The following is a 21647-nucleotide window of genomic DNA, read 5'->3' as shown; positions in this document are numbered from 1 at the left end:
GTAGGAGGTACAGAAGCCTGAAGGCACACACTCAGCCATTCAGGAACAGCTTCTTCCCCTCTGCCATCTGAGGCCTAAATGGATATTGAACCCTTGGACACTACCTCACTTTTTTTTTTAAAATACATTTCATTTGTTTTTTGCATGATTTTTAATCTATTCAATATACACATAATATAATTTATTTATTTTTTTTCTTCTTCTATATTATGTATTACATTGAACTAAGTTAACAAATTTCACAACACATACCAGTTGATAATAAACCTGATTCTGACACCATGTGATCCAGGTGACTTATCTACCTTTCAGTGTCTCCAAGAACCTTCTCTCTAGTTATGGTAACTTCACAGACTTCATGACACCAGGAACTTACACCATACTGCTAGTGTCTTCTACCATGGAGACTGATGCAAAATACTGATTCAGTTCATCCGCCCACCATTTCATTGTTCCCTATACCTACCTCTCCAGCATCATTTTCCAGTGCTCTGATATCCACTCTTGCTTCTCTTTTACACTATGTAGTTGAAGAAATTCTTGGCATCCTCTATTATTGGCTAACTTACTTTTGTTCCATTTTTACCTTTTAATGTTCTAAGTTGCCTTCTGTTGGTTTTTAAAAGCTTCCCAATCCTCTAACTTCCCACTAATTTTTGCTCTATTATATGCCCTGCTTTTGGCTTTTATGTTGGATTTGATGTCTCTCGTTAACCACAGTTGTGTCATCTTGCCTTTAGAACACTTCTTCCTCTTTGGGATATATAATACTGTAGATTCCGAATTGCTTCCAGAAATTCCAGCCATTGCTGCTTTATGGTCATTCCTGTGTTCTTTTCCAATCAATTCTGGCCAACTCCTCTCTCATGCCTCTAATTCCCTATACTCCACTGTAATACCGATGAAAGAGCTAAAATTTCAGCTTCTTCTCAAATTTCAAGGTGAATTCAATCATATTATGATCACAATCCCAATGGTTCTTTTACTTTAAGCTCTCCAATTCTGGTTCATTGCACAACACCCAATCCAGAATAGCTGATCCTCTCGTGGGCACAACCATGAGCTGCTCTAAACAGCCATCTTGTAGGCATTCTAGAAATTTCGCCTCCTGGAATCCAGCACCAACCTGATTTTCCCTAATCTACTTGAATACAAGTCCCCCATGACTATAACAATGCCCTTTTGTCATGCATCTTCTAATTCCCATTGTAATTTGTAGGCCACATCCTTACTACTGTTTGGGGTTCTGTGTACAACTCCCACAGACTCAGTGGCAGAGACTCACCCACTGACACTTTCCTTCGTTAGGTCATTTCCACCCCTAGCACACCCTGACAGTATCTAAACTGATACACCTGTTGTTGAGAGGGGATGGCCACAGGGTAATGTGCACTGGCTCCTTAAACCCTTTTCCTTTACTGTCACCTAGTTTCCTGTATCCTGCACCTTGGGTGTAACTACCTCTCTCTGTGACTTATCTATCACTCTTTCAGCCTCCCAATTGATCATCCAATTCCAACTCCTTAGCACAGTTTGTTAGAAGCTGCAGTTGGATGCACTTCTTACTGTTGTAGTCATGAAGGACTGCCTTCCCACATCCCGCAAGAGGAGCATTCCACCATCCTGCCCATCATCCCTGTCCTAGCTGAGCAGATATAAAGAGAAGAAAAAAAAATAAAAAACTGAACCTTGATCTTTTCTTTCCTTTGATTTCTGACAAAAGCCCCTCTTAGCAGAAGCCTCTAAGAGCTAAAGCCTTAAGATCACCACTCGCACTGTAAACTCAGATAATGGCCGCTGCACTTGTCTCGCCTTCCTTTAATTTGCTCTTGCTAATTAATCCCAAACACTGATTGGTTGCTGGTCAAAGCTCTTTAAGTCGCTGGAATGACCCGCTGCTGCCTTTTAGCCTCGGACAGTGGACCTGATTGAAACCCCTCCTCCCAAAAATAAGGAAAGATTGAGTAGATTAGGACTGCATTCTTTAGAATGTAGAAGATTGAAAAGATTTGCTAAAGGTATACAAAATTATGAGGGATATAGATAGGGTAAATGCAAGCAGGGTTTTTCCCAGCTGAGGTGGGACTACAAACACAGGTCATGGGTTAAGGGTGAAAGGTGAGAAGTTTAAGGGAAACACCTTCACTCAGAGGACCAGTGGTCACTCCCCACTCAAGGACTGAGTTCAAGCTCTTGCTCTCCTCAATGCTGATGGAGGATGTTTTCAAAATTCTGAGACACGTGATTATTGGTGTGGACTGGAGTTTATATTGGTCTCCTTCAGTTTGTGTTTTCTTTTGCTGCCGGTAAGTTTCTCTTTTTGAGTGAGGGTTTGTAAGTTGTTTTATTTTTCCTTCGTGTGGGAGGGGGAATCAATGCTTTTTTTTCCCCCCCAATGACTTTCATGGTTTATCTGTACTTCTTGGCTATCTGGAGAAGACAAATCTCAGAGTTGTATTATGCGTAAAAGAACCTTTAAGTGTGTAGAATCAGCTGCCAGTACAAGTGGTGCATACAAGCTCAATTTCAACGTTTAAGAGAAGCTTGGAAAGAGTTATAGATAGCAAGTTCACAGACTCAAAGATCGGTAGCAGTGTTGACAGTAATTGTATATACAGAATACATGTTGGAACCCTAGAACATACCAAGGAACACAGGTGTATACAGCCAACAATCCCAAAAGTAACAAGAAAATTAAACCAGAAAATGGGATACTTAAGATCTATGCCCCTACTAACAAAGAAATTGCATTACAACTTTATGGCCCATTCATTAAGCCAGAACAGAGAAAAAAAAATTAATTGCATGGAAAGCACAGGAGAGAATCACCAAGACATTATCTGGGATGGATCTTAGCTTATCAAGTTTCTCATGTAGCTAAGTTTTTCTTGGAGCAGAGACTCAATTACAACATACAAAAACATTTTGAACACGAGTAGGATGTTTACAGTAGTTTACAGTTGTGGGACAGTCTAGAACCAGGGAGCATTTATTATTTGAAGGCATATGGTAATGAGCAGAATCTTTTCTTCCCTTTGACAATAGAAATGTGTATACAAGGCTAAGACTCAATGATCAGGGCTGCCCAATTGCACATTTCCCCTAACCTGCCCCTTCTATAGAAACACTGAGGAAAATATGCCAAAGGGGCATGTTTGATTTGATAGTCCACTTACTAGATATTGAGAGGGGACTTTAAAAAAAAGATATATATTTGTGGTCAGATTATCTCGTATTCTGCTGCTTTGAGGAAGAAGCTGAAGCAGGAGGAGTTGGTAATTGTGGACAAGATTAAGGAAATTGATAAGAAATATGTTATAGCTCCTTCTGAGGAGTTATATAAACAAAGAACTGAACTTCAAATGGAACACAGTTTATTACTTTTGTCCTCGATTGTAAACCAATTAAAGAAAACAAGTGAATTTTATGTACACAGTGATAAAATTGGCAAACTGTTGGCTAATCAACTGAACTCTAATTATGCTAAATCTCAAATTAATCAGATTTATAACCAAAACGACCAACTGATACATGATCATGTGGGGATTAATCAAACCTTCTGTGGTTTTTGTTCTTCCTTATATCAATCAGAGTCTCCTCGAGATTCTAAATATATGAATGATTTTTTTTTTAAGATAATCTAGACTTCCCTGAGATTTCACAGGATATGTCTTCTATATTAGATTCTCCCATTACCACGGATGAGATTAAGAATGTTATTTTCTCTATGAATTTGGGGAAAGCTCCTGGCCCTGATGGGTTTACTGTAGAATTTTATGTTTCGCACCTTCATTAATCCCTTGGCTCTATAGGGTTTTTGAGGCTTCATTAAAACTTGGTAAACTTCCTGAATCTTTCAATAGAGCGTCAATCTCTCTAATATTAAAGGAGGATAAAGATCCTGCTTAATGTGCATCTTATAGACCAATAACTTTATTAAATGTTGATTCTAAAGTTTTTTCTAAGTTATTAGCAAATAGATTAGAAAAAGTACTTCCTTTTATTATTTCGGAAGACCAAACGGGTTTTATTAAAGGTCGTTACTCTTTTTATAATATTCGCACACTGTTAAATATTGTTTATACTCCCTCACAAAATGTTCCTGAGTGTGTTATCTCTTTAGATGCTGAGAAAGCTTTTGATAGAGTAGAATGGCCTTATTTATTTAAGGTGCTTGAAATGTTTAATTTTAGCTCGAAATTTATATCCTGGATTAAACTGTTATATCATTCTCCTGTGGCCTCGGTCTATACTAACTCTCTAAGCTCACCTTTTCTCCCCCCTCTTTTTCGAGGTACTCGACAAGGTTGTCCTCTTAGTCCTTTATTATTTGATATTGCATTAGAACCTCTTGCAATTGCCATTTGAGAATCTCCAAATATTACTGGGATAACTCGGGGCTTAAAGTCCCATAAAATATCACTCTATGCTGATGACTTACTTTTATATATTTCTAATCCCCAAAAATCCATCCCTGCTGTTTTAGAGCTATTAGCACAATTTGGTCTTTTTTCTGGTTATAAATTAAACCTTAGTAAGAGTGAACTTTTCCCAATTAATAAACAACTTCCCTTATATCATAACTTTCCATTTAAATTGATTAATAATTATTTTTCATATCTTGGGATTAAAATTACTTGTAAATACAAAGATTTAATTAAGATTAACTTTTTACCCTTAATTGACCATATTATTCAACTTTCATCTAAATGGTTTCCTTTATATTTAACTTTGATTGGTCGTATTAATGCAGTTAAGATGTTTTTTTTGCCAAAATTTTTATATATTTCAGGCATTACCAATTTTTGTTCCAAAATCTTTTTTTGATAAAGTTGACTCCAAAATTTCTTCATTTATTTGGCAAAATAAAAACCCGAGACTGGGTAAAATACATTTACAGAAAGCTAAGAGAGATGGAGGCTTAGCATTACCTAACTTTAGATTTTATTATTGGGCAATTAATATTCGACATATGAAATTTTGGTTACTTGACCAGGATATACTATCCATTCCCAAATGGGTAGCATTGGAATTACAATCTGTTCAGGGCTATACACTTGGCTCTATTTTAGGTTCCTCTCTTCCTTTTGATTTGAAACGCCTTAAACAGGTGTCTAACCCGATAGTTAAATATACCTTACGTATTTGGTTTCAATTCAGAAAATTTTTTGATCTTAACCAATTTGGGTTAGCGATTCCTATTTTAGGTAACATATCTTTTCCTCCCTCTTTTACGGATCGTGCTTTTCAAATTTGGAAGACTAAGGGTATTTCACGGTTTTTGGATTTATTTTTAGATGGTTCCCTTATGTCTTTTGAACAATTATCTAATAAATATAATTTATCAAGAATACATTTTTTTAGATACCTACAAGTTAGAAATTTCCTAAGTACTATACTCTCTTCCTTTCCAATGCTTCCTCCTACATACATTTTAGATACTATAATTAACCTTAATCCATGTCAGAAAGGTGCATCGGCTATTATTTATAATATTATTATGAAACTTAGGAAAGCTCCATTTGATAAGATTAGGTCAGATTGGGAACAAGAATTGGGTTCTATTATTTCCGTGGATGACTGGGGGCAGATTTTACAATTAGTCAATACTTCCTCTATCTGTGCTAAACATTCCCTAATTCAATTTAAAGTTGTTCATAGAGCACATATGTCCAAAGATAAATTAGCTCACTTTTATTCTCATATTAATCCCTTTTGTGATAGATGTCCGGGGCAGATAGCCTCTTTAACTCATACGTTATGGTCTTGTCCTACTCTGGAAACTTTTTGGAGACATTTTTAATATTATCTCCAAGGTATTGAATATAGATATCTCTCCTCACCCTATTACTGCTATCTTTGGACTACCTAAAATTTCCAGTAATCTTTCTCCTGCAGCCCGTAGAATGATTGCATTTCTTACTTTAATGGCGAAAAGATGCATCTTACAACATTGGAAAGAGCTTAATGCTCCAACTACCTTTTTTTGGTTTTCTCAGATGATATTATGCTTGAATTTGGAGAAAATTAGAAGCAATCTTTATGACTCCTCATTTAAATTTGAACAGACCTGGAGATCTTTTATTCAATATTTTCATTTAAGGTAATGTATACCCTTCTTGGTTTTTTTTTTTAAAAAAACTGTTTTTAATGGAGGTCGGGATTGAGGACGTGATTTTAAGTTTTTTTTAAACTCTGTTTGGTTTCAAGTTAGACCATTGCTTTGCTTTTAGTTAGTTGCACGGTGGGTTTTTTTTCCTTTTCTCTATTGAAATATATATAAAAATTAGTATACTGTTACCTTGGTACGTTATGTTTAATTACATTGTTTGTATCTTTTTTTTTGTATTAATATCTCCTGTAATTTTATTATATTCTAACAGTGTATTAGTGCCTATTTAGCTTACCTTTTTGTATACTTGTTCAATAAAAAGATTTAAAGAGACAGAGAGAGAAAAAAAAAATTTACCAGACTGGAAGAGCCTTTACAAATTAGAATCCAATAACTGGTTTGGTGCTTCACATAGTTTCATAAGTTTTCTTTTATGTTTCTGGTACAAGTTGCTCAGCTACCTTAGAAATGCTAGTTGGAAATGGCCATATCTTTTGTGGACCTGGTTTCACATAAACGTCAAGCCAGGAAGGAGAGAAGATAATCTTCCCTAACACACACACGGGGGGGGGGGGGGAAGAGGCAAAAGAGAGCGAAAGCGCAAAAATGATCTAGATTCCTATTCACTTTTGTTAATATTAGTTTGACCCCCTTTTTTTTTTTAAAAATAGAACTTAAAATTACAGTAACAGTGGGCCTGGATGCTTACTTCTAAATTAGCAACTATCCCACAATACATTTTCCTTCTCCAAAAAGAAACTTCAGGTCAACCTCTCCTGAAGCTATCACCTGACAATTAAGACCATCAATTGATCTGCATTTGTCAATGACTGTTATAACGATAGCCAAGGTGATGGAAAGACATCCCCAATAATAAAGTTAACCACAAGTTGCAGATTAGTAAAATCACTAGTTCAATACCAATCCCCACAGTCAATTTACTTATGCTGTCCAATTCTGTTTTTTTGTGGGAGATAAATTTTAACTAGATTGGCTTACTATACAAATAGGAAATTTCTTTATTTTATCTAAGAAATACCTCTAAATATTAACTCTTCACATGAGAATTTTTGTCAGTAATTATATAGTAAAAAGGGGCCTCTAGTGGCAAATAATTAGCATTGCAATTCAGCACATGGCTGATTCCAGCAAAATATGAAGTCAACCAAGCACCGACAGAGATGCCCACATAACCCATTATGGGACAAGTGGATTAGGCAGTAACCAATCTAGTGCTGATCTTCATCAACCTGACCCCCGATCATCAACATCAGAAACTCAGCAAAAAACTTGTGTTAAAGCTTCCAAAGACTTAAAGAAGCTCTTCTCAGATAGTTCAGAGTTCAAAGTAAATTTATTATTAAAGTACATGTCACCAAAAGCTACCCTGAGATTCACTTTATGGGGGCATTTACAGTAAATACACAAAAACAATGAAAAGACAGAAAACTAATGTGCAAAAACCAAAGAAAAAAGTAATAATTAATGTTATTAAGTGAACTGTAGAGTCTTTAAAAGTGAGTTCATAGGTTGTGGAAGTAGTTCAGTGTTGGGGTGAATCAGTTAACCCCTCTTGTTCAAGAGCCTGATGGTTGAGGGGTAATAACTGTTCCTGAAGCTGGTGGTGTGGGACACACGTTCCTGTACCTTCTTCCTGGTGGCAGAAGCACTCATTAATGTACTCAGTTGCGGGTAGGGCTTTACCCTTGATGGCATGGACTGCATCCACTACTTTTTGAAGTCTTTTCCATTGAAAGGAATCGCTGCTCCCATGCCAGGCCATGACTTAACCAGTCAATATACTCTGCACCACACATCTATAGAAGTTTGCTGAAGTACTGCATATAGAAAACCTGTCAACTTCCAGCCAACAGTAGAGACTGCCTTCCTCTTATAGACTGCCTGGCACAGGAGGAGCACCCCTTTGGAATGAAGAGCAGGAACTTCATTAGCCAGAGGATGGCAATTCTGTGCAATACATTGCTACAGACAAGGCCAAGACATTAGGTACATTTTAAGTAGAGGTTGGTAGGTTTGCAATTAGTAAGGGCATCAAAAGTTACAGGGAGAAGGTAGGGGAATGGAGTTGAGGGGGAAAATAATAAATCAGCCATGACTGAATGGCTGAGCAGAATTGGTGGGCTGAATAGCCTAATTCTGCTCCTTACATCTGATGGTCTAAAATTAGATGGAATAGATAGTAAGAAATTAACCCTTACGGCAAATGTCTTTAAAACCAAAGAGCAAAGAACTAAGGGATAGAATACTTAATGAATTTGAAGAAAAATTTCTTCCATCTAGTACAACAGTACCCAACCATAGGGCCGCAAGGAAACGATACAAGTCAGCTGCACCTTTCCTCATTCCCTGTCACGCACTGTTGAAGTTGAACATAGGGTTGCCAACCGTCCCGTATTTGCCAGGACATCCGTATATTGGGCTAAATCAGTTTGTCCCATATGGGACCACCCTTGTCCCATATTTCCCCCACTAAGATAGAGCGTTCCTATGAAACCTTTCGTGCCGGAATGAAGAAGCAATTACCATTTAATTATATGGGAAAAATTTGTGAGCATTCACAGACCCAAAAATAACCTACCAAGTCATGCCAAATAACACACAAAACCTAAAATACCAGTAACGTATAGTAAAAGCAGGAATGATATGATGAATACACAGCCTATATAAAGTAGAAATACTTTTCTACAATAATTACCTGCACTGTTCTCCGTAGCAAAAATCTCACACAAGCACTCTCGGCAAAAACACGGTGCAAGCACTCTCCAGTAACCTTTAAGCTATGAAGCTGCCAAATCATACCAAATAACACCTACAAATATACAGCCTATATAAAGTAGAAATAATGTATGTACAGTGTAGTATCACTTACAGGAATTGAGACAGCACTGAGCACACTGATGATGGTGTGTTAGGCTGAGTCGGAGCTTGGGGTGGTGCAGTGGCCCCCACCCTCCGGGCAGCGAACCGATACCGATCCGCGAAGCATGCAGCGGTCCAGCGGTGCCCGGGACGCACCCAACACATCTTTAAGAGAAAAGCTGAAATAAACAAGCTAATTAATTAGGTACCGCCCGGCACGTAAATATCCGCCCAGATCAGAGACAACGCTGCGTGGCACCTAATTAATTAGCTTGTTTATTTTGGCTTTTTTTCTTAAAGATGTGCTGGGTGCCTCCTGGCTACCACTGCATTCTCCACGGATCGGTATCTGTCCGCGGCCCGGGGTGGTGGGACACTGGGGTATCATCTCGTCATCTGTTTCCACAAGGGTAGGCAAGTCACCTTCTTCTATGTCTGCCTGCCTCGATGTCAGAGGTCGAGGTTCGTCGTCTGCTGTGGAAGGCTTGCTTGACTGCTTAGCCTTGTGCATTTTTAGATCATACAGTTTTTTGTAAGCACTCAAACCATCCTGCAAATATGCCCTAAACCGACGTATCCTTTCAAAATTAAAGTCGTACTTTATCATTGCAGCATACAGTTTTTTGTAAGCACTCAAACCATCCTGCAAATATGCCCTAAACCGACGTATCCTTTCAAAATTAAAGTCGTACTTTATCATTGCAGCGAAAATCTCACGCAGTTGCTTCACGTTCAGTTCCTGGACGACTTCACTTTCGGTCCATTCGCTACTGCATTCAGTTTTGATTGTTATCCTTTCCTCTTCCAATTGCATCAGCTCTTCATCTATCAGTTTTTGGTCATGGGATGCCAAAACCTCTTCAGCATTATCTTCGTCAGCTTCCACAAGCCACACTCACTTTGTCCTTGCTTCGTTCATCACGATCAAAACGCTTAATTATGTCTAGTTTTATGCTAAGTGTAACACCCTTACGAGCTCTTTCAGGCTTTTCCAATACCTTAGAACTCATCTCGCAAACGGCTGTTCACAGGCATGTGTTAAAGTAATGCCGGCTGGAACTCCATTCCAAATCCGGGGGAGAGCGGCTGCTTTTTTTCCATAACAGTGAAAACACCTTCCGTTAGCGAAAACAGGTAACTAATGTAGGTCTTTCGTAGCAGTGAGGTTTCATAAAGCAAACTTTCGAAAAGCGGGGGACACCTGTTTTCATACAAGATTGAAATATCAGGTACTTGTCTAAATGAAGCACCATGGGGTTGAAGGCCACAAGCTAAATACCAGGAAGCGCAGACAAGTTCCAGGTTGAAGCCCTTTCATCCAGGGTGGAGTAGGAATTCTAGATCTTGTCCTCCTTAACTTGCTCAACTCTCATGGCTTCAGTTTTTGCTCCCTGAATTCAATGAAAGATGTTGATCCAAGCTTTGCTTTTTTTTTATTAAAATATATATAAAAAAACAATTTATCCTCACAGGAACTCTAACCTCATCATTAGATGTTCCCTTTGTCCCATCCATTCCCTCTCTCACTCCATGCAGCTTGATATCATTTTTCTTTCATAGCTCTGATGAAGGGTCTCAGCTGTTAATCTATCAGATCCTGTTTTTCATCCCAGAGGCTGCCTAACATGCCGCGTGTTTCCACAGCATTCATTTTTCCCCCCCAAATTCCCAGTTTTTTTAAGCTTTCATTTTGGACAGAAAATTACTGAATGGCTAGCACAGCCACAGCAAACTGAAGTTTAAGGGAGATGGAGAGGAAGATTTTTTTTTTTTTTTTTTAAATTACTCAGACTGGTGAGTGCCTGGAATGCACTGTCAGGGTCATGATAGAGACTGATACATAAAGACATTTAAGAGACACTTAAATAGACATGTGACTGGAATACAAGTAGTTATAGGTGTAAAGGGAAGGACAGAAGGAATGAGCAACCCCCATCTCCAGAAAAGTTGGGATATTTTCCAAAATGCAATAAAAACAACTATCTGTGATATGTTAATTCACGTGAACCTTTATTTAACCGACAAAAGTACAAAGAAAAGATTTTCAATAGTTTTACTGACCAACTTAATTGTATTTTGTAAACATACACAAATTTAGAATTTGACGGCTACAACACACTCAACAAAAGTTGTTTACCATTGTGTTACATCACTTTTCCTTTTAATAACACTTTTTAATCATTTTGGAACTGAAGATACTAACTGTAGTAGATTTGCAATTGGAAATTTTGTCCATTCTTACTTGATACGAGACTTCAGCTGCTCAACAGTCCGTGGTCTCCATTGTCTGATTCTCCTCTTCATGATGTACCATACATTTTCAATAGGAGATAGATCTGGACTGGCAGCAGGCCAGTCTAGCACACACACACTGTGTCTACAAAGCTATGCTGTTGTAGCCCGTGCAGAATGTGGTCTGGCATTGTCCTGCTTAAATAAGCATGGACGTCCCAGGAAAAGACCTCGCCTTGATGGCAACATATGTCTCCCTAAAATCCTAATATACACCTCAGAGTCAATGGTACCTTCACATACATGCAACTCACCCATGCCGTGGGCACTGATGCACCCCCATACCATCACAGATGCTGGCTTTTGCACCTTTCGCTGATAACAATCTGGATGGTCGTTTTCATCTTTAGCATGGAGAACTCGACGCCCGTTTTTTTTCCGAAAACTAGCTGAAATGTGGACTCATCTGACCACAGCACACGGTTCTACAGTCTTTCAGTCCCTCTGAGATGAGCGCGAGCCCAGAGAACTCACTGGCGTTTCTGCATAGTTGATGTATGGCTTCCTCCTTGCGTAATGCAGTTTCAAGCTGCATTTCTGGATGCAGCGACGGACTGTGTTGAGTGACAGTGGTTTTCTGAAGTACTCCCAAGCCCAGGTGGCTATAATTGTCACAGTAGCATGATGGTTTCTTAGGCAGTGCCGCCTGAAGGCTCGAAGATCACGCACATTCGACAGTGGTTTCCAACCTTGCCCTTTACGCACTGAGATGTCTCTGAATTCTCTGAATCTTTTCACAATATTATGTACTGTAGATGTTGAAAGACCTAATTTCTCTGCAATCTTGCGTTGAGAAATGTTCCTTTTGAACTGACTAACAATTCTCTCACAAATTTTGGCACAAAAGGGGTGAGCCACGACCCATCCTTGCTTGCAAAGACTGAGCCTTTGATGGACGCTACTTTTATACCCAGTCATGATACCTCACCTGCTACCAATTAGCCTGCTTAATGTGGAGTCTTCCAAACCAGTGTTACTTGAATATTCTGTGCACTTTTCAATCTTATTTTAACTGTCCCAACTTTTGTTGAGTGTGTTGCAGCCATCAAATTCTAAATTTGTGTATGTTTACAAAATACGATTAAGTTCGACAGTAAAACTATTGAAAATCTTTTCTTTGTACTTTTGTCAGTTAAATAAAGGTTCGCGGGAATTAACATACCACAGATTTTTGTTTTTATTGCATTTTGGAAAATATCCCAACTTTTCTGGAAATGGGGTTTGTACACTGATCAGAATATATTTATATAGGTCAGCACAAATAAAGGGTAAAAATGCCAATACACTGTGTAGTACTATTCTGTATTTACATTCTAACACCAGCTACCTTTAGCATTACAAAACTTAATTACTTTCCCAAGTCAGTTAAAGTCAAACAAATTTTCCAGTCCCAATGCAAATTCTTACAAACCATCTCATCACACTGCCATTTTAGAGCGTCTGTCCTTTATATCCAGTCTGGCTTCTACAACACAATCAATTTCCCATTTAAGTCAACAATATGCATTTACCAGCAAGACACCCTTATTTGTTCAAGGGCAATTAACAGTTGAGGACAGATCATTCTTAACATTAAAGTTCTTGTGCTCTGCTTCCCTTTTCTAACAGCACATTGCATACAGACTATTTTGTAAATAGCCTTTTTGACAAAACCTCATCTTCTTCTTCATAGGACAGACTGATCATGTACTCTATTTGTTATTTTGTTTTAATTGCAAGCAGATCTTGTAGTTTTAAGCACACATGCAGGAATTAAAAGAAAGCATTTTACCATTATTCTGAATTTAGTATGTTTTGCAACTAATTGGAAACAATTTTAGCTGACAGAAAATGGGAGAGAAAAAGACTTAATGCAACACAAGTTAATTTGTAGAAGAATGTGTACTTGACAAATTAAACAGCATTGAAACAGGCTCCATGACCCAATTTGCCCACCAGGACAAATCATGGGATTAGAGTTACTCATGAGGAAAAGGTGCTTCAAATTGGCCAAGACTCAATGTAGTTAAAGAATAAGCGGCCACTTTATAACAATGCGCATTTCTGAGGGGATTAAATGTGCAGTTGCTAAGTGGACTGCTCTTGTAGAAGAGTCTTCAATTACAAAGACAATGGGAATTTATGATGAACAATTTGTCTCAGTGTTGCAGGTTTTTGGAAAATGCTCTGAGCATACAAAGGAAGTAGAATTATTTGAGGCCCAGACAGAAAAATCTTTGGAATAAAGGGATTAACTGTTTACCTGTGGAAAACGTAAAGGACTAAAGAATACAGCAGGTACATATATGGGCAGAGAAATGGCAGATGAAGTTTATCTGGGCAAGTGTGAGATGTTGTACTTAGGGAAGTCAAATAAAAGGAGAAAGCATACAGAAAGTATAGTTAACACTAGACCCCTTAATAACATTGAGGTGCAGAGGGATTTTGGCATCCAGATTCACAGTTCACTTATAGTGGTTATGCTAGTGGATCAAGTGGTAAATGTGCTGTATAGAAAACTCACCTTCATTGGTAGGGGTGTTGAGTACAAGAGCAAGTCAGTCATGTTGTAGCTATATAAAACAGTTCTGATCACCCCATCTTGAAGAGGTGTGGATATAGTGGGGAAAAAACTATGGAACATAAAAGGGTGTGGCTCTCATTGGAGGGTATGAACTAAAGGAAACATTGGACAAGCTTGGGTTGTTCTCCCTAGAATGGAAGTTCAAGGAAGGTATCACTTTATGACACTCAATCTTTTCACTAGGGAAAAAACATCATACCAGGGCAAATAATTTTAAGCTTGGGGGTGAAGTTTAAAGACAATATGAGCAAGTTTTTTTTTCATTAAATCTCAGATCAGGTGGTGTCCAGAGCAGGGGTAGTAGTGGAATCAGGCAATTTGGAGAAGTTAAGAAGCTTACAGACAAAACAGATTAACATGAAGGGAATGCTGGCATAAGTATGATACATAGAAGGCATTTAGTATAATTTGGCATCAAAAATCAGTACAACATCATGAGCCAAATGGCCACTCTACAGCTCTGCCATTCAAGGTGGCAAAATCTTCTTGAATGGCAGTCGACAGGTCGTCAATTTGACCCAGACATATATTTCTTTGCATGATTATCTATGTATTACCCAACTGAATTACAACTGGGCAACAAAAAGCCCAAATCCCCAAGTAGCATAAATAAGACAGCATTAGGTTAGATTAGATTCAACTTTATTGTCATTGTGCCGAGTACAGATACAAAGCCAATGAAATGCAGTTGAGCACCTAACCAGAAATGCAAAGAAAAGTGTTATTTACAAAATAACTACCCATAAAAAGTGCTACAGCACACAAATATAAAACTACTGAGACAGTACAATACAGATGCAATACTGCTTAGCGCTATGGTGTGAGGTTCAGCAGGGTCACAGCCTCAGGGAAGAAGCTCTTCCTGTGTTTGCTGGTGCAGGAGCGGAGGCTCCTATAGCACCTACCGGTTGGGAGGACAGTAAAAAGTCCATGGTTAGGGTGAGATGCATCCTTGATAATGCTTTTCGCCCTGCCCAGGCAGCGTTTATGGTAGATGTTCTCAATGGTGGGCAATTGGGTGCCGATAATCCGCTGAGCAGTTTCCACCACACGCTGGAGTGCTTTGCAATCCGATACGGGACAATTGCCATACCACACTGAGATGCAGTTGGTGAGTATGCTCTCAATGGTACAGTGGTAAAAGTCCGTCGGTATCCTGGGACAGAGGTGAGCTTTCTTGATGCTCCACAGGAAATAAAGGCGCTATTGCACCTTTTTGATCAGGATGGATTTCAGGGACCAGGTGTGATCCTCGGAAATGTGGACACCAAGGAATTTGAAGCTTGATACACGCTCCACTACAGCTTTGTTGATGTAGATGGGGACGTGAGTGTGGCTCCTAGCATGCCTGAAAGTGGAAACTAAGAAGAAAAAAAAGCTACAAAACACAAGGAGCTGGAGGTAAAGCATATCAAACAGATTTTAAGCGAACCAAACAAAACTCTCCATTCAAGTTTGCCTCATCTTTTCCTTTAACACTGAGAGCAAAAGGCAAGTTACCAAATGATTTTAGTATACATCTTTACAAGCTACTTCTGTAAGACCTAGGTCTGTCCAGTCTGTTCTGATGTCATGGGCCCAACACATTGATGCAATTACAAAGGCATGCCAGCAGTTCTACTTTGTTCCAAGTTTGAGGAGATTTGACATTGCACCAAACGTTCCAAATTTCGATTGACGTATGGTGGAGAGAATTCTAGCTGGTTACATCACAGGCTGGAATGGAACCTCCAATGCACACTCCCAGGATTGTCCATTCAGTCGGTGCCATCATGGGTATCATGCTCCCCACCATCAATGACACACTCAAGAAGCAGTGCCTCAAAGAGGTGGCATCCATCACTACGGGCCCTCACCAACAAGATCATGCCCTCTTCTAATACTACCACCAGGGAGGAAGACAAACCTGAAGCCTCAACTATTCAGAAACAGTTTCTTACGCTCCACCATCACACTTCTGAATGGTTCACAAACACATGAACACTCCATTATTCCTTTTTTGCACCATTTTATAATTGAAAGCAAATTTATGTTTGTACTGTCATGTTGCCACAAATCTCACATCATGTAAAACAGTGATAATAAAACCAGACAACAGGAATTCTGCAGATGCTGAAAATTCAAGCAACACACATCAAAGTTGCTGGTAAACACAGCAGGCCAGGCAACATCTCTAGGAAGAGGTACAGTCTACATTTCAGGCAGAGACCCTTCGTCAGGACTAACTGAAGGAAGAGTTAATAAGAGATTTGAAAGTGGGAGGGGGAGGGGGAGATCCAAAATGATAGGAGAAGACAGGAGGGGGAGGGATGGAGCCAAGAGCTGGACAGGTGATTAGCGAAGGGGATATGAGAGGATCATGGGACAGGAGGCCCGGGGAGAAAGACGCGGGGGGGGGGGACCCAGAGGATGGGCAAGGGGTATAGTCAGAAGGACAGTGGGAGAAAAAGGAGAGTGAGAGAAAGAATGTGTGTATATAAATAACAGATGGGGTACAAGGGGGAGTTGGGGCATTAGCAGAAGTTAGAGAAGTCAATGTTGCCTTTTGTTGGCTTTGTGGAACAATCTATGCTCCGTACCCATTCTGGTATCTGTCCCCTACTTTTCCTCGCTACATCGACGACTGCATTGGCGCTGCTTCCTGCACGCATGCTGAGCTCGTTGACTTCATTAACTTTGCCTCCAACTTTCACCCTACCCTCAAGTTTACCTGGTCCATTTCCAACACCTCCCTCCCCTTTCTGGATTTTTGTCTCTATCTCTGGAGACAACTTATCCACTGATGTCTACTATAAGCCTACTGACTCTCACAGCTATCTGGACTATTCCTCTTCTCACCCTGTCTCTTGCAAAAATGCCATCCCCTTCTCGCAATTCCTCCGTCTCCGCCGCATCTGCTCTCAGGATGAGGCTTTTCATTCCAGGACGAGGGAGATGTCCTCCTCTTTTTAAAAGAAAGGGGCTTCCCTTCCTCCACCATCAACTCTGCTCTCAAACACATCTCCCCTATTTCACGCACATCTGCTCTCACTCCATCCTCCCACCACCCCACTAGGAATAGGGTTCCCCTGGTCCCCACCTACCACCCCACCAGCCTCCAGGTCCAACATATTATTCTCCGTAACTTCCGCCACTTCCAACAGAATCCCACCACTAAACACATCTTTCCCTCCCCCCTCTCTGCAGGGATCGCTCCCTACGCGACTCCCTTGTCCATTCATACCCCGCCCCCCCCCCATCCCTCCCCACTGATCTCCCTCCTGGCACTTATCCTTGTAAGCGGAACAAGTGCTACACATGCCCTTACACTTCCTCCCTTACCATTCAGGGCCCTAGACAGTCCTTCCAGGTGAGGCGACACTTCACCTGTGAGTCGGCTGGGGCGATATACTGCGTCCGGTGCTCCCGATGTGGCCTTTTATATATTGGCGAGACCCGACGCAGACTGGGAGACCGCTTTGCTGAACACCTATGCTCTGTCCGCCAGAGAAAGCAGGATCTCCCAGTGGCCACACATTTTAATTCCACATCCCATTCCCATTCTGACATGTCTATCCACGGTCTCCTCTACTGTATAGATGAAGCCACACTCAGGTTGGAGGAACAACACCTTATATTCCGTCTGGGTAGCCTCCAACCTGATGGCATGAACACTGACTTCTCTAACTTCCGCTAATGCCCCACCTCCCCCTTGTACCCCATCCGTTATTTATTTTTATACACACATTCTTTCTCTCACTGTCCCTCTTACTATACCCCTTGCCCATCCTCTGGGTATCCCCCTCCTTGTCTTTCTCCCTGGGCCTCCTGTCCCATGATCCTCTCATATCCCCTTCGCCAATCACCTGTCCAGCTCTTGGCTCCATCCCTCCCCCTCTCAAATCTCTTACTAACTCTTCCTTCAGTTAGTCCTGACGAAGGGTCTCCGCCTGAAACGTCGACAGTACCTCTTCCTAGAGATGCTGCCTGGCCTGCTGCGTTTACCAGCAACTTTGATAACAAAACCAGATTCTGATTCAGAAAATTCTCAAATTTTGTTACATATAGGTTTTTACCTTTCAAATCTGAAGAGTGATTTCCATTGATGTCATCATTCATTAGCCTTGCCTAAATTTAAAAACAAAGATCTGTCAAACATCTGAGAAATTTCAATCTAAGAAATCAGTAAACATGTTTCAAAGCAACAAGATGCCTACCATATCATCAAAAGATGGGATATAGGCAACAGGCTCCATTTCAAATTCAGGATCCCAAACTTCTGCCATGTGGAAAAATCTAGTCAAGCAATGGCTGCACTCCTACCTTTAAAATAAGCAAATATACACATTAATAAAATTTATACAATCATACAATCTATCCTGCAATTACAGTTAACTACTCCAATTTTATCCTTGTAACTGAAGCTATTTCATCTTATACTTTCATACTGAAGAATCAGACTCAAGTTTAAGGAGATTTGGTATGTCTAAGATTCTTACAAACTCCAATAAATGCATATTGGAAAGCATCTCAGCCCAGAACAGAGCCTCCAAAGCACAGAACGCAAGCAGCTGCAGGAGTTACAGAATCACGGGCACAATCCCCCCCCCCCCCCCCCGCCAGGACATCTTCAAGAGATGGAGCTCAAGGACCCTGACCACCTGGGACATGCCCCCCCCTTCCTGTAACACTTAAGGTGATGGTACAGCAGCCTGAAGACCCACATACAATTCAGCTTCCACCCCTCCAGGTTTCCCAACAGTGCACAAACACTACCTCCTTGTTCCTTACTGCAATTTGATCAGGATGATCGATGCAGACTGCAATGCTTTGGTGAAGAATGGCCTGTGGCCCATATTGACAAGCCGCATGGCGCTAAACTGAGCTAGACTAAATACTACTGATTTGATCATGTGTTCTTAGCACTTTTGCCATCTGTGCTATTTTTTTTCCTCCCCACGCATTCAGTGTTTGATGTTTTCTTCAACAGGTTCCATAGTGTTTCCCTGTTTCCTGGCTGCCTGCCTGCCCGAGGACGAACCTCAGAACTGTATTTAATACTCGTACAAATGTACGATAAATCTTTGTTTCTGCATTTATTCTAATTTATAACTCCCCCTCCCCACTGTACTACAGACAAAACAAATTTCATGGCATCCAAGTCAATGATAATCAACCAACAAATCCATGTCTGCCTTTTTCCCCCCAGCCTATCTACTTATTTCCACTGTAAGAAACCAAGGACTTGGAATGCCAAGACCCCTCTAATCAATGCTCCCAAGAATCCTATCATTTGCTATACATTTTGTCGTTTATATTTGGACTCAACTGCCATCTCCAACCACATTTGCAACTGGCCTGTATCCTCTGGCAACCTTTCACTCACTCTGCACAACTAACATCTGTGCTATCTGCGAACTTAATACCCCTGTCGCTAGCCTCAATTTTCACCAGCCAACCCAGTTTTACTTCTAGTCTACCAAATCACCATGGACCCAGAGACCTTTGTCAATGTAGGGAAGATCCACTGCCCTAGCATCAATCATCTTCAAAAACTCAAAAGGTAGGAAGACATGACCTGTCCTACATAAACTCATCATCTCTAGTAAATCCATACGCTTCCAAGTGTAAGTAAACCCTTGCAAGACATGTCAACCACACAAGCTGAACATGAACCTTCTAGAAAATAGACAACTTTGAGGGATTGAGTTGCATAGCAAAGCATTGTAGCCATGAAAGTATTGTAATAAGCCGAGTGCTTGGTAGGAAATGACCGGAGCCAACCTAACTGTTGGGTCGTGGTAACGTTAATAAAGTATCTTGTCTTGAGTGCAAATGGTCAACTCTCAAAGTTCACATGCCAGCAAGGATTTATAGACATCAAGTGTAGATCACTTTTTGGGCCTGAAGCTAAAAGTGTAAAGTTTGAGTGAATCATTAAATCTTTATGCTAGTCATGCACTCGTGCTGTACAAAATTTTTTAGACTCTTGCTTGGCTGAGAAACATCATTAGATTCACTGTTCACCAACATTACCTTGACAGCACTGTTTTTGGGCTTCTCTTCTAATCTACCAGAGATGTCTGAACTAAAGACCCGCAGAATATGTTCAATACAGTGGATTCTGGTTAAATAGGTCTCCAGTTAAATCAGAACAGCCACTTATTTAGGAGCATACACAAAATGCTGGAGGAACTCAGCAGGCCAGCTAGCATCTATGGAAAAGAGTACAGTCAACGTTTCAGGTTGAGACCCTTCAGCAGGACTTACTTGGGATAAATCTTACAGAAAAAAAACACTAATCAAAAAAAGCCTGGATGCCCTTGTTTATTTTGAACACTATGCCACTTAATTGGGGAAGGGCAGTGTTGCCAACGTTTCTAATCAGCATCAGATGCATGCACTTGCACAGGGGTCTCCAACCTTTTTTGCACGGCGGACCAGTTTCACATTGAGAATATTCTTGCGGACCAGCCGACCCCCGGGGGGGGGGGGGGGGGGGTAGGGTATGGTAGCCAACGGACAAGAGTAGCAGTCAAATACGTTGTTTACCCCGAGAGACCACAATGACCATGAAGCCTTGTGCAGGTACCAGTGCGCATGCATAATTTGCACATGCATGTACGTGCCGATTTTTTTTCTACACATCATTTCTGGTGATTGGGGGGGGGGGGGGGTGTTAATCATGACCAGAATATAGGTGATAAGTGGCTAATACACAATTTTTCAATTTCGTTTCTAAAAGGGTTTATCTAACGCATTTAATATTAAGCACAGCGCATATTTTCCTCGCATGAATACAGTGATAAGTCAATTATCGGGGAGCTTGAAGTAAGTGTTAAACGAACTTCCAGTAGAAGTGGTAGAGGCAGGTTCGATATGATCATTTAAAGAAAAATTGGATAGGTATATGGACAGGAAAGGAATGGAGGGTTATGGGCTGAGTGCAGGTCGGTGGGACTAGGTGAGAGTAGCGTTCGGCACGGACTAGAAGGGCAGAGATGGCCTGTTTCCGTGCTGTAATTGTTATATGGTTATATAAGTAAGTCAATAGCATCATAACATTTTAAGTAACATTTGGATATTAAACACACAGCCGTCATTTGCAAGCTCGAGGAGTTGATCTTCTTCCCGTGCTGACGTGGATGACGCGCGGGTAATGACCTCGCATGCGTAATGGCTCAACAGTGGGCGTGACAGGGAATGAGGAAAGGTGCAGCTCACTCCTATTGCGAAATCATATCGTTTCCTCGCGGCCCAGTAGCGCATGTTTTGCGGCCCGGTACCAGTCTGCGGCCCGGTGGTTGGGGACCACTGCACTTGCATTCAAAGAGCAGTGATTTTTGTCACTGACAGTTGGTGAGATAAGCAGCGAGACAATTCCGAACTGGAGACGCAAACACGAGGAAATCTGCAGATGCTGGAAATTCAAGAGAGAGAGACACACACTCAATGTAAACACACACACACACACACCTGCTGAAAGTAGCAGGCCAGGCAGCATCTATAGGAAGAGGTACAGTCGACGTAACGAGCCGGGGTCTGTTGTCAGAACTGTTTTTGCTCACTGCTGTTTCAAGCATTCAGGCTTAGACGTGCAAATGAAACAATTTCAACAGTTCAGAACTATGAAGAATTCAGAAACCAAAAATCATCTTTAATGTGACAATGAAAAACAAATCACAATTGTTAATAGCATATGAAAGCAATCTATTTATCTGCGCTGATTTTGTTCATTATCAGTCAATCAAAAGAAGATGTACACTGGATAAATTCCTGTCAATAACAATTAGGAACTAACCAATAAGATTTTGTAGCAGT

The 21647-nt window shown here is 40.5% G+C and overlaps 1 protein-coding gene across 5 annotated transcripts in view; it reads right to left on the bottom strand.

The window, feature by feature from the left end:
- ddx4 (DEAD (Asp-Glu-Ala-Asp) box polypeptide 4) overlaps positions 1 to 21647 on the bottom strand; it is a 90391-nt gene that overhangs the window by 60327 nt on the left and 8417 nt on the right. For 4 of the 5 annotated variants that reach the window (XM_072252532.1, XM_072252528.1, XM_072252531.1 and 1 more), the window contains exons 2-3: positions 18044 to 18149; positions 17903 to 17954 (exon numbers count right to left, since the gene is read on the bottom strand). In XM_072252532.1, the coding sequence (XP_072108633.1) occupies positions 17903 to 17954; positions 18044 to 18112 (121 nt within the window). In that variant the 5' untranslated portion in view covers positions 18113 to 18149. The remainder of the gene's footprint in view (positions 1 to 17902; positions 17955 to 18043; positions 18150 to 21647) is intronic. The other variant, XM_072252530.1, reaches the window with a different exon arrangement.

Source organism: Mobula birostris, chromosome 3 (assembly GCF_030028105.1).
Source record: "Mobula birostris isolate sMobBir1 chromosome 3, sMobBir1.hap1, whole genome shotgun sequence".
Classification (NCBI taxonomy): domain Eukaryota; kingdom Metazoa; phylum Chordata; class Chondrichthyes; order Myliobatiformes; family Myliobatidae; genus Mobula; species Mobula birostris.
This window is presented reverse-complemented; position numbering and strand designations above follow the sequence as displayed.